Below are 12,500 nucleotides of genomic sequence, written 5' to 3' on the forward strand. Positions count from 1 at the left end.
TCATATTCTTCTCCAACTCTCTCCCTTCATATGATTCTTTATTCTTTACAAATATTATCTTGTCAATTATAAGTTACCTTTCATCCATTTATGGGATGAATACTGTTAATTTGACTTAAAGGCACCCAGTGCAACTTTATGTAAACATTCAATGAAAAATAAACATTCAATTTCTAGTCTTTTTTACACGTAGTAAGTTTTCAATAACTCCATACCATTACATATCGACATTCAAGGAGCAAAGATGAGACGTCGCTGTGTGGTGAGAACTGATAGAAAATCGTAAACAACAACAATCGCCGGTGGGGAGAAGCCATTTTTCCATTGACTGGAAGCCTGCTTTATTTATTGTAGGTTACAAAAAAAAAGAAAATGGCGGCATTGTGGATTTTCTATCAGTTCTCACCACACAACAACGTCTCATCTTTGCTGCTTGAATGTCGGTATGTAATGGTATGGAGTTATTGAAACTTACTACGTGTAAAAAAGACTAGAAATTGAATGTTTATTTTTTAAGCCTCGAAAGTTGCACTGGGTGCCTTTAAGATACAGTTAGAGTAAAACAGTGTTTAGTCTGTTCTCTCTCTTCTTTCACGCTTACTTCAAGCAAACATACACACACAGCCACATACCCACACACACACACACACACACACACACACACAACACACACCACACACACACACACACACACACACACACACACACACACACACACACACACACAGACACGCACCATGTGCACACATGCGTGCTCTGTTCCCCTATTGTTCAACTCTCTCTCTTCTCTGTTCATATCCTCCCTGGCTCGTCCTTAATCCATCCAGGCCCTCTACTACATGAGTGGAGTTATCTTCATCTTTGAATCCCTAATAACACACAATCTACCACCATTCCTTGCCTCCTCCTCCTCCTCCTCCTCCTCCCCCTCCACTCCTCTTTCGCCTCCCATTCATTCTCCTCCTCCTCCGCTCCTCCTCTCCTCCCACTCTTCCTCTTCCTCCTCTTTCTCCTTCTCCTCCTCCTCCTCCTCTTCTTTGTCCTCAGCCTCACTCCCTGAAGATAGAGCAGGAGCAGCCAGGCAGAAGAGCCAGCATGTGCCCATGCTGCCTTGTCCCAGCTCTGTGGCGCCAGGGCTCGTCTTTTCTCCTCCCCAGACATCTTTCGTATCTCTCCCTTTCCCCTACTGTTCCTGGTTCAGTTAGAAGGATGTTTCATCGTCTTTCTTCACTTCCTCTTCAGCCACTCCCTTTTCTCGGCCTCGTTACCTGCTTCTCCGTCTCGTCTTGTCACTCCTTGATGACAATATAATTTCTGGTTGTCTCTCTCGCACTCTCCGTATCGCACTGGATAATCTCCTCCGTTTGGGGTCTCACACTGTGCACAATATGGGGCCTCCCCCTCCCTGCTCCGTTTATCTCTCCCTCCTCATCCCTCCGTTGTTTCATCCTTTCCTGCTTCCTTCGTTTGTGTGTTTATTCATCCGTTCCTTCCATCCTTCCATCCTTCCATCCTTAGTTCCTATCTTCTTTCTCTGCTCCCTCACACCTTAATCTCTCCAAATACTGCTCCTGCCCACAAGCGTGTAAGGCGCTTTCCTTTGAGGTCCTCTAAACCCTGTTATTGAATTAAAGCTTTTATACACCCTTTCCTCCTGTTTTCTTTTCTCCTTCTCTCATTACTAAGTGCAAATCTTCCCTCCACGTACAAATGTATTTGTGTCTGTGCCCCCTCGCCTGGAGTCCTGTCACATCGTAATGCGCGCAGCATAAGAAATGAAAGCTTCTTAGCATCGCGCTTGTCTTCTCTCATCAAATGCTCTGAGGCAAATGTGTGAATTTTGTATGGGCCTGTTATATATCTTCTTAATTAGACTCGTACAAAGCAAAACAAAGCATTAGTCTTTCCGATTTCACCGCGCTCCACCGTCGGAGCGTGGAGCGCCGAAGTCGGGATGCAACGTTCATATTCGAGGGCCTGTTCTTTCACATGGGTTGCACATGGGTCTCTCCGGGGACTAAATCAAGCGCACCTCTGCATGGAGAGGGGCCAAGGGTGCCCTCTGAGGCGTGAAGGAAGGACCCATCGACATGTGGTGATGAAAAGAGATGTAAACTGGAGGGGCTACGATATAGAAAGAAAAAAATAAGTTTAATATAGATCCTCCGTTGATAGGGAAGGAGGCGGGAAGTGGTGATTTCTGCCCAAGATAGGTCAAGCCGATGATGATGATGGTGAAGGGCCAAACAAAGCACTCAAGGTCTTGGCAGCATAGAGAAGAAACACTTAAGAGGTGAGGACAACGATGCTGATATTGAGTGGGTCCAAGAGATGGTCGATTTGAAGATGATGTTAAGCAAGTGACGGGAACAATCGGTCAATGAGGATGAGGAGGATGATGGTTATGATGATGATGATGGTGATGATTATGATGGGGTGGTGGTGGTGGAGGTAATGATGCAATGATAATAAAGCATTGATTTATGGAGGTAGGGATAGGCATGAAAACAATTCTCAAGGCTGTATTATCCATTTGTGCACATGAGCTTTTGGGTGGGTGCAAGCACATGTAGGCAATGCAATAATCAACAGTAAAAGAAAAGATTGTGAACAAGATTCATATTCCATTATTACAATTCAACATTCCTTTGGGAATTTAAGAAAATTGGTATTTCAGGTTCAACAGACAATGAGTATTATTCTTAAGCCAGTGTCTGTCTGCATGCGTGTGTCTGTGCTTGCATTAGTGTGTGTATGTGTGTGTATGTGAGTGTGTGCCTGTGTTCATGCGTGTGTGTATGTGTGTGTGTGTGTGTGTAACAGCGTGCCTGCGTGCATACTTCCGTGTGTGTGTGTGTGTGTGTGTGTGTGTGTGTGTGTGTGTGTGTGTGTGTGTGCTTGTGTATGTGGGCGCGCATCAGGAAGTGACACTGAGCAGCGGGCCATCTGTCGGCAGATTAATCCTGGCTGTGCTTAGAGATATTACCGGCTGGCTTATCGCCGTGGCAACAAGCCTTCAATCCCAGTCAAGTACAGCCACCATGTGACCCTGCTGGAGGGGGGGGGGGGGGGGGGGGGGGTTCTCATACACACACACACACATACACACACACACACACACACACACACACACACCACACACACACACACACACACAACACACACACACACACACACACACACACACACACACACACACACACACACACACACACATACATGAGACACATATATGTGTACTCAGGCACTCACAGACAGTAACAATACACACAGATATTGTATTCCTAAATGCTTTCATGCATCACTTGATCGGTGTCTCTCCTGATGTAACTACTGGATGCTGGCTTCTGTTTCCAAAGAGCGGTTGGTTTGAGATGGGGGGGACTGCAGTTATCTCATGTGGTTGTGGACACAGTACAAACACATACACACACAGAAATACACACACACAAACACACACACACACACACACACACACACACACACAAAGGCACACACACAACGTAAACACACAGTACACACAAAGTGCACACACACACACACATACAAAGGCACACACACAAAGTACACACACACATACACACACATGCACAGTATACACACGCTGCCTTCCTCTGTTTCTCTCCATCCTCCTCTCTCTCCTCTTGTCAGCGTCAACGGCTTTAATCCCGCTGAAAGGTTTCAGTGTAACCTACTGAGTTACCAGGACCAGCTAGGCTGCACACAGCCCTCTCTGTGTGCATATACTGGACACACATCTATTTTCCGTCTATACGCTGAATAAACCTGTTGACATGCATTCATGTTGTTTTGTTACCTTTTGAGTGGACATTGAGTTTGTTTGTACTGCATGTATCTAGCACACATCTACCCACCTAAGATATGAGATGCACAAATACATACTGGACGTGCGCGTACAACCCCCCACACACATATACTAACACATGCACACAAAGACACACACTCACACACACGCCATAAATCAGCAGTTGAAGGCTATTGCATGTTAAAACATTCAAGGTTTAATTCATCTCTTTACATACAGTACACCAGTCAGAAATATACAGTGAGCCTTCCAAGAAGGGCTGTCAGGTACAAAAAAATAATCTGCAATTCAAAGCAACAGATTTTCACTCGAAAAAAAAACAAATTGCATTTGAACCGTGCGCGCATGTGTGACTGTGAGTGTGTGTACCTTGGACTGTGGCGTGTTGTTCACTTTAGTGTCGGGGTCTGCGGTGGTGTGACGGTGCGGACACCAGAGTGTGTTTACGAGAAGCTACAGTGAGACAGTGGGGTAGTGAGGTAGCCCGTCTCCGGCTGCCATTGTTACCTGCTGTCCCCCTCTCCCAATTCCGGGAGGACGGGTCCAAAAACACGAGCACCAAATATAGACACACTCCGATACCGCTCTCCCTGACCCATCGCGCTCCAGGCCTTATCCTCCATCGCGGTCGCCATAGTAACCGTCCTGGCGTGGATCATACACACCGGTCGGTGTGTTGGCTCAGAGGTTTAATGACGGTTTGGTGTGTGCGTGTGGGTGTGTGTTTGGGGGGGTGTTACGGCAGGAAAGACGCTGCACCTCTGACCCCCGCTGGCTGTGGTCTCTGATCCTATAGATATAATAGATATGACAGATATAGCTGCTTATATAGATATAGGTATACTGTGATATATGGAGTTGTATAGAGATATAGAGACAGGGATATACATCTTCCTCTGAATGCGTCGCTTCTGAGCTTGCATTTGGAAATCCTTGTAGTAAAAAAAAATGAATAAAAACACATTGGCAGGGAAAGTTGGATCGAGACCACGTCGGGACCGGCGGGTCTGAAGAGGACTGTGGGTCCGGCCTGGCTGCTCAGTCTGCGGCCGAGGAAGTAATCCACGCGATTGGAGTTTACTCCGTTAGTGCTTCAGGTTGCGCCATCAGTAGAAGCCTGAACTCTTAATAATCAAAGCTGTGCTCAGCAGGGTCAGTAGAAAACACTGACAGATTCTGGAGGGAAGGTTCAAAGCCATTTTAAAATGTATGTCTCACCTCTCTTCTAATTTGACAGAGCAGTAAGTCTTGGGTTTGGAACGTATTTAAAACAAATCCTATTTAAGTGATAAAAAGACCTTTAGTCGTTTAGCTATCAAAAACCTTCTGCAACTGAATATATGTTTTTTGTGCCGTGATCCATCACTTCCATTGTCCTTTTACCAGAATAGTATTGATACTTAACTTTCAAAAAGGACTTTGTAGTTTTCTTTGTAGCAAAATATGGCTTTTGAGTGTTTTAGAAGCCCTTAAATGTTTGAGTTAGCTGCTTATTGCCTACTTATGAACCAGCTGCTTTACTTGGTTTAATAACGTTTGATTTGAAGAACATTTTAGTCACCAGTTCAAGATTCATGATTGTAAGATGTATAAGCTAGCTTGGCGTTTATTCTTGAAAAGGCTTTCAGCGGCGTTCCTGAGGAGTCATTTCAATCTGCCTTCTAACGAATACAATTTCTTCCTCAATGGATGAGTTGATTCCAAAATCCACTTCCTTCATAAGCAAATGTGAGCGCTTTGCAGGTGGGAGCGACACAGCAGTAACACTTCTAACTGCCGTCCATCAAATTAGTACGGAATCATTGGCTCTGGTGTGTGCCACATAAGCATGTGATGGTGAGGTGTCTTCTATCCTAAAGCCAGTAGCACCAGAGGGTGAAGCATCAGGTTATCCTAAAGAAAGCATGCTGACATCAGGAGCAATACAACTTCTATTAAAAAAAAAATTGTGTTCATAAAAGATTGGTGTTAAAACATCAGCATTGCATTCTTTCCTGAGTTGGTTGGTCCTTGATTCCTGTACGTGTTATAGTTGGCAACCAGCAGCTTACGGGGATTGTTAGTGATACTGGTGAGTGGCGTTTCATAGCTTCATACAAAATGGTTTATTCTTGTCTTAAATTGACAGGGAAATAGGCTATAAAAGAGTGTCAGCTGGGCAGTGTGCTAGGGGGCGCCACCTGGAATGTTCTGTGAGGTCACAAGGGGTCAGACATGTGAGCGTCGTATCAAACCTTAGACTTGTGGTTGGGTTCACTTTTTGGTGACGTTTCAAGGATAACACCAACTGTAATATATAGGAATTGTTGAATTTCTTTAGGTAGAAGGTTTCAAAAGGTATTATTGGTAGGAAATAAAGGGAGAGTTTTGTTAAGAAATTGGTATAAATATCTTTGAGTTGTTGTTGATTTTAACGTCTGGTTTTGAAGAGCTGGAGATTATAGACACTTGGCATCGAGACTTCAAAGCTCTAACTCCTAAACTTGGACTAGTAAAAACGGTTTCTTTAAAGATTTCATTGGAGAGAAAAGTATTAACATGCTTACGATAGCTGTCAAACATGCATTTAAAAAAAAAAAAACTCTTTGAAATGAAACATAGCTTTGCATATCACTTTGGCAAGGGAGGAAATATGATTTATCTTTTTTTTCTAATCACTATCCATCACTACCCTTGGTTTTGCACATTTACAAAGAAAGCTTTTTAGTTCCTTTACATAGAAAACGAATCACCTTTTTTGATGCATCACTGTACAAAAAGAGCAGACGACAAAAGAAATCCACAAGTCAAAAAGAGAAACAAATGAGAAAATAAAATGTGCATGATCTACGCTCACGTTGACAATGAACAGCAGATGGTTTAGAGGCAGCCGTCAGGTCTCACGTTGGGGAGAGAGCGCACCCGTACACAACAGCGCGTCAGTCTTTAGGCAGGAGACGTCAATAGATGAAGTCACCCCACTTATCCAGAGAAGAAGTCTATGCAGTGTGCCTGTGTGTGTGCTTGTGTGTGCTTGTGTGTGCTTGCTTGTGAGTGCTCTTCAGAGAAGAATGAGGCCAGACGTATGATAAACAAGATCCCAGCTGCTGCTACAGAATCCATGTACACTGACGTTCAATTATTGAAACAACAAGAAGCTGCCAGCGGAGCTACAAGCATCTGGGGTTTGATAATGATGGATGCTCTGCTGAGGGAGCCAGCGTGTGCGTGGAGATTTGAGGTGAGGTGACCGAGTTGGTCAACTATCCTGTCACTCAGTAGGGGGCGGGGCTACCCTGGGAATCAAACAACATCTACTGAAAATAATGGGGCAGGTAGACAGTATTTGTCTAGATATGTAGTATCAAAAGACGTGACACTGCATAAACCTTTCATCACAGCAGAAAAGGACAGACAAGTGTGCAGCGATGTTGCTCACATGTAGTGGTGCGACATCTCAGCTGTTTGCTGACCCTCGTCACCACGTAATTGGATGATCCCTCGATAGACCGGTATAACAGGGACAGCCAATGCAGGAGATCAAACCTAAAGTACCTTATCTGTAATCTTATCTGTGTCCTGTTAGTCAGAGTGTCTTTGGATGAGGTGCCGATGAGGTACTAACACTAATACCTAAAGGCTCATCCAGCTATCCGTCCTTTGCCTGTTGCACCTCTCTCTGCAATCAACGGACGGCGTATTTAAAGAAACGTTGAGAGAAAACGGCTAAAGCAGAGACACACACCAACACGCACCCATGCACACACGGACCATACTCCAAGGTGTCCATCAACTAAACCATGTTTACCCCAGAGGTTTTTATATTCTCATCGCTTATTCCAACACTCCTATCACACACACACATGCAGCCACACATGCATGTACACACACACACAGAAACGCACACATGCATGTACACACACACACACACACACACACACACACACACACACACACACACACACACACACACACACACACACACACACACACACACACACACACACACACACACACACACACACACACAGAGGCGGGCTGCACTTCCTGCTGCCCTGACGTGTCGTCCCAGCTATGTTTAGATAAGGTGTGTGAAACATCTCTGAGACCCTAGTGGATTCACCACAGAGACACACTCTGTAACCTAAACACCCATCTGTAGGCGAGCCAGAACAATGATATATTACTGTGCAGATTTGGACAAGAAATATTTGGGATGACACAGTGGAGTGAGTGTGTGTGTATGTTTGCGAGCATACGTGCATGTTTCTTTCCGTGTGTATAGGTGTGTATGTGTGTGTGAGTGTGTTTGTGTGTGTGTGTGTGTGTGTGTGTGTGTGTGTGTGTGTGCATGCCTATGTATGTGCTTGTGTGTTTATAATTGAATGGGAACCCTGAAGCTCCTCTTCATAAATGCACCGAAGGACAGCGAAGTGGCCCAAGCGCTTGAAGTGGAGCCTCTTTAATTGTCCTTTTGATATAGGCTCGGCTGCACACACGGCCATGAGCGGACTTTAAGTACTCTGATTTCCATTTCAAGGGTTGCTGGGTCAAACGTACAAAACTAGCCATACATCCGGTCTCATAAGTGTCTTCGGTAATTTGTGTGTGAGTGTGTGCATGCATGTGTGTGCGCATGCGTGTGCGTGTGTATGCATGTTTGTGTGAGGATGCTCTCTCCCCCCGACGTGACCTCTCTTTACGTGCCACTCATCCACGTCTGTGTGAGTCAAGGTGCATCACAAAGCTCTCCTTCAGCTTATCTTCATCCATCCTCTTCCTTATCTCTTTTTTTTTCTCTTCAGAAGGCATGCATGCTGACTGCCCCCCGGGGAGAGAAATGCAGAAGGTTGAAAAAACACTTAAGATTCAGAAACATCGTAGCGTCCCCCTGAAGGAGGACTCTATGTCTCATTAGGATCATTAGCGAAACGTCGCTTCTGCGTAAACATGCCTTTCTCCTCGTGGCTTTGCGCTCCTCAGTGACCGGAGATTGTGCGACCCATTGTTGTTACTATTAGCATGGTTGACGTGGTTGACGTTCCACCGACGCAACGCGTTGACGTTTAGCATTAACTCGGGACACAATGCGGACGCACTTTAACGACGGCATGGCCGACTGACGCTCTCCAGTCGCACAAACCTAGGTCTGTTCAGAGCTCAAAGCGCACGATGAGCTGTGTTCCTCCCCGCCCGCTAAAACAGGTCATACAGTTCCATCGGTGAAAAAAAAAGATTTGAAATGAACCAAAAGAACAAATGAAGAACGAAAAGAGACAGTTAATACGTTTGAAGGAACAGCTAAATCTTCTAGCGCTCAGCACCCACTCACCGCCCCCGACCCATAGAGATAAATAAATCTATTTTTATATTTTCTACATGATTAAATAATATAATTATGCTGTACGTCTTGAAACAATTCTTAAATACCTAAAGGATGGCACCATCTCTTTTACAAAAGAAAAGAAAGTGAACAAAGGAGAAAAAATTATAATAACACATGTGATATAGTTTATAAAATAAAGATTTAAAATAATCATAAACTAATCGAGTCTCGTTATCCAGGACTCTTAGTCTCTCTCTCTCTCTCTCTCTCTTCTTCTTCTTTTCTTGCTCAGCACCTCCATGAGCGCTTGAGAAGAATGTGTGCAGAGCAGAGACCGTTCTGTCCCTCCTGGCGGAGAGGGGCTGAGGGGCTTTAACAGGGCCGCTGGTCGCTCCCCCGCGCCTGTTCAAGAGTTCCTCTCGCAGGCTGTTTACACAGGGAGACGGAGAGACACAGAGGGAGAGGAGAAGGGGATACAAGCCTGCCTCTCTAACATAGCTGCCAACCCCAGAGCACAGCACAGCACAGAGCGGAAAGCAGTGATGGAAGTAGGAGAAGAAGAGGGAGAGAGACGGAGAGAGAGAGAGAGAGAGAGAGAGAGAGAGAGAGAGAGAGAGAGAGAGAGAGAGAGAAAGAGGGGTTGGGAGCGACAGAGAGCGAGAGGAGAAGTGTTTATGGTACTTCCCGTGTTTGTATTAGAATTATCGTTTGCCAAGAGACAGACCATCAACATGTTTTCTCTCTCTCTTCCTCTCTCCCTTGGACGGTGCCGTTGTTTGGGCCGTCTTTATGTTGTAACCAGGCTGACACTGATCCGAGGCCGGTCTCTCTAACCCCTCCAAACCGTCCCCCTGCCTCTCCCCCCCCCCCCCAGAGTCCCCTGTGTTTCCTCTCTCCTCCGGAGTCTCTCATGGCCTTGACAGGTCTTCCGCTGCTCCTAACTACGTTCCTTCCGTGAGTTCCTTCATCTCCCCTGTTCCTTGCTCTTCTTCTTCCCTTCCTCCATCCCTCCTTTCCTCCATCTCTCCCTTCCTCAATCCCTTCCTTCCACTCTCCCTCCTTCCCCCCCTCCTTTCTCTACAATGCTACTGGACTGACAGAGTCCAGCATGAGAAGAGGCGCACCATGGGATAAATCAAGCTCCTACTCTCTGCCTCTCTTCTCTCGTCCCTATACCCAGTGAGGCAGTATTTGCTTCGCTGTCCCTGCCTTTGTCATTTATTTTGGCCCTTTGAGGCTCCCATCAAAAGACATGGGAGGGCATGGAGAGAGTAGAGAACAAAAAAAAGAAAATATATCTAATGTGGTAAAAAATAATCTGTGGCAATTGGAATGGTACTCCTTTCCCTCTCTTCTGTGGCAAAATACAATCCTATATTTTCATTGACTCGTTTCAAAACCTCCGCACACTGATAGTCATCCGTTCGGGTCTTACATTCTCGTCGCGTCTCCTATCCCGGCCACATGGAGTAGGTGGAAGAAATCTATCGGACCATCCATTTCCTCTCCTCCGATGTTTAGAAATAATTAATTAAAAGATCACTCTCTCTATCTCTCTCTCACTCTCGCTCTAGCTTTGCACTCATTCACTCTTCTCCCCCCCCCCACCCCTCGTGGTCGGGGTCGAGCGCTGTCCTCGCTGAAAGGTGGTGGTCGCTCAGACGTAGGCGGACTCGCTGGACTGCGTGCGGCCCAGGTTGGGTGGCTGGGACAGGTGCGCCATGTCCTTCTTCCGGATCTCGCAGATGGACTTCCTGCGGGCCTGCACGCCCCGGATGGCCGCCTTGATCTTCCTCCAGCCCAGGTGGTTGAGCTCGGCCAGGTTGAGCACCACGCACAGGCCGCTCACGGCAAACATGAACACCAGGAACACCGTCTTCTCGGTGGGCCGTGACACGTAGCACTCCACCTCCTTCAGACACGGGTAGCGGTCACACTCGAAGATGCCCGGCACGCTGAAGCCGTACAGGAAGTACTGGCCCGCCAGGAAGCCGATCTCCAGAGCGTTGCGGAACACCACCTGGATGATGTAGAAGCGCGAGATGCCCTCCTGCCGCCGCACCTTGGAGTTCTTGCTGTGCGTGAGGCCGCGCGGAGCGTTGGGGATCTCCTTCACCTCCAGGCAGTCCGCCTCCTCCTTGCCGCCCACGCTGTCGCCGTGCTGCACCAGGATGCCGTTGATGTTGCGCAGCTTGCGTCCCACGCCGCCCCCGCCTCCGCCCCCTCCGCCGCCCCCCAGGCCGCCCCCCAGGCCGCCCCCCAGGCCGCCCCCCAGGCCGCCCCCCAGGCCGCCGTAGTCCCGCTCCAGGATGGGGTACAGGAAGGAGTAGCGGCGGTCCCGCTGCTTGGCCGACTGGTGCACAGAGTAGGTGATGAAGCAGAGGCTGGGCGTGCACACAAGGATGATCTGGAACACCCAGTAGCGGATGTGGGAGATGGGGAAGGCCTTGTCGTAGCAGGCCTGGTTGCATCCCGGCTGGAGGGTGTTGCAGATGAACATGGTCTGCTCGTCCTCGTACACCGTCTCGCCCACGATGGCAACGATCAGGATGCGGAAGATCACCACCACTGTCAGCAGGATCCTGGGAGGGAGAGGCGCACATGTTTAGGCCGATATTTTTTATTACATTTTTAAAGATTGCGTTGTTAATGCCATGTTTTCTTTGTCCGTTGCAATAAAGATAATTTGAATCAAATTGGGTTTAATTGGATTTAATTGTTTTGATTTCAAGTGAGTGGGAGAGAGGGGGCGAAGGACCTTAGGTTTGCAAAATAACACTATTCTAGTATTACTATTGCTAATTACTCTACTACTACTTCTACAATTTTTTCACTCAACTCAAGCCTACGATTGTAAAAGTAAAAGCATAAGGAAAAGAAAGAAGGATGATGGTGATGAGAATGATGACATTCTAAGACCATTTATCAAAGTGTAAGAAAAGCACCACAAAAGATTGCACAGCTTTTGTCACTACTCAAAGCAGAACATTAACTAGTCATTAGGAATTAATGGCCAAAGGAGGCCACAGGAGGACAAGGATTTTCAGACAATCCTTCCATCCATTCTGTATTTGAATGTGTGTGTGTGTGTGTGTGTGTGTGTGTGTGTGTGTGTGTGTGTGTGTGTGTGTGTGTGTGTGTGCGTGCGTGCGTGCGTGCGTGCGTGCGTGCGTGCGTGCGTGCGTGCGTGCGTGCGTGCGTGCGTGCGTGCGTGCGTGCATACACTTTCAGAGACAGAGAGAGAGTAACATAGTGAGTAATTTAGTGTGAGAATAAATGCGAGAGAATAAAACAAGACAGAAATACGTGGATGTAAATAATATGGTTACCGATCACCAGATGAAAGACAATGTTTGTACAGTGTTGTAC

The 12,500-nt window shown here is 46.8% G+C and overlaps 1 protein-coding gene across 1 annotated transcript in view; it reads right to left on the minus strand.

Moving 5' to 3' along the window:
- Positions 1-10,039: 10,039 nt before the first annotated feature.
- LOC130406163 (gap junction delta-2 protein) overlaps positions 10,040-12,500 on the minus strand; it is a 21,036-nt gene continuing 18,575 nt past the window's right edge. The window contains exon 2 of the mRNA XM_056611584.1: positions 10,040-11,713. Within this exon, the coding sequence (XP_056467559.1) occupies positions 10,789-11,713 (925 nt within the window). The 3' untranslated portion in view covers positions 10,040-10,788. The remainder of the gene's footprint in view (positions 11,714-12,500) is intronic.

This window comes from Gadus chalcogrammus, chromosome 16 (assembly GCF_026213295.1).
Source record: "Gadus chalcogrammus isolate NIFS_2021 chromosome 16, NIFS_Gcha_1.0, whole genome shotgun sequence".
Taxonomy (NCBI): domain Eukaryota; kingdom Metazoa; phylum Chordata; class Actinopteri; order Gadiformes; family Gadidae; genus Gadus; species Gadus chalcogrammus.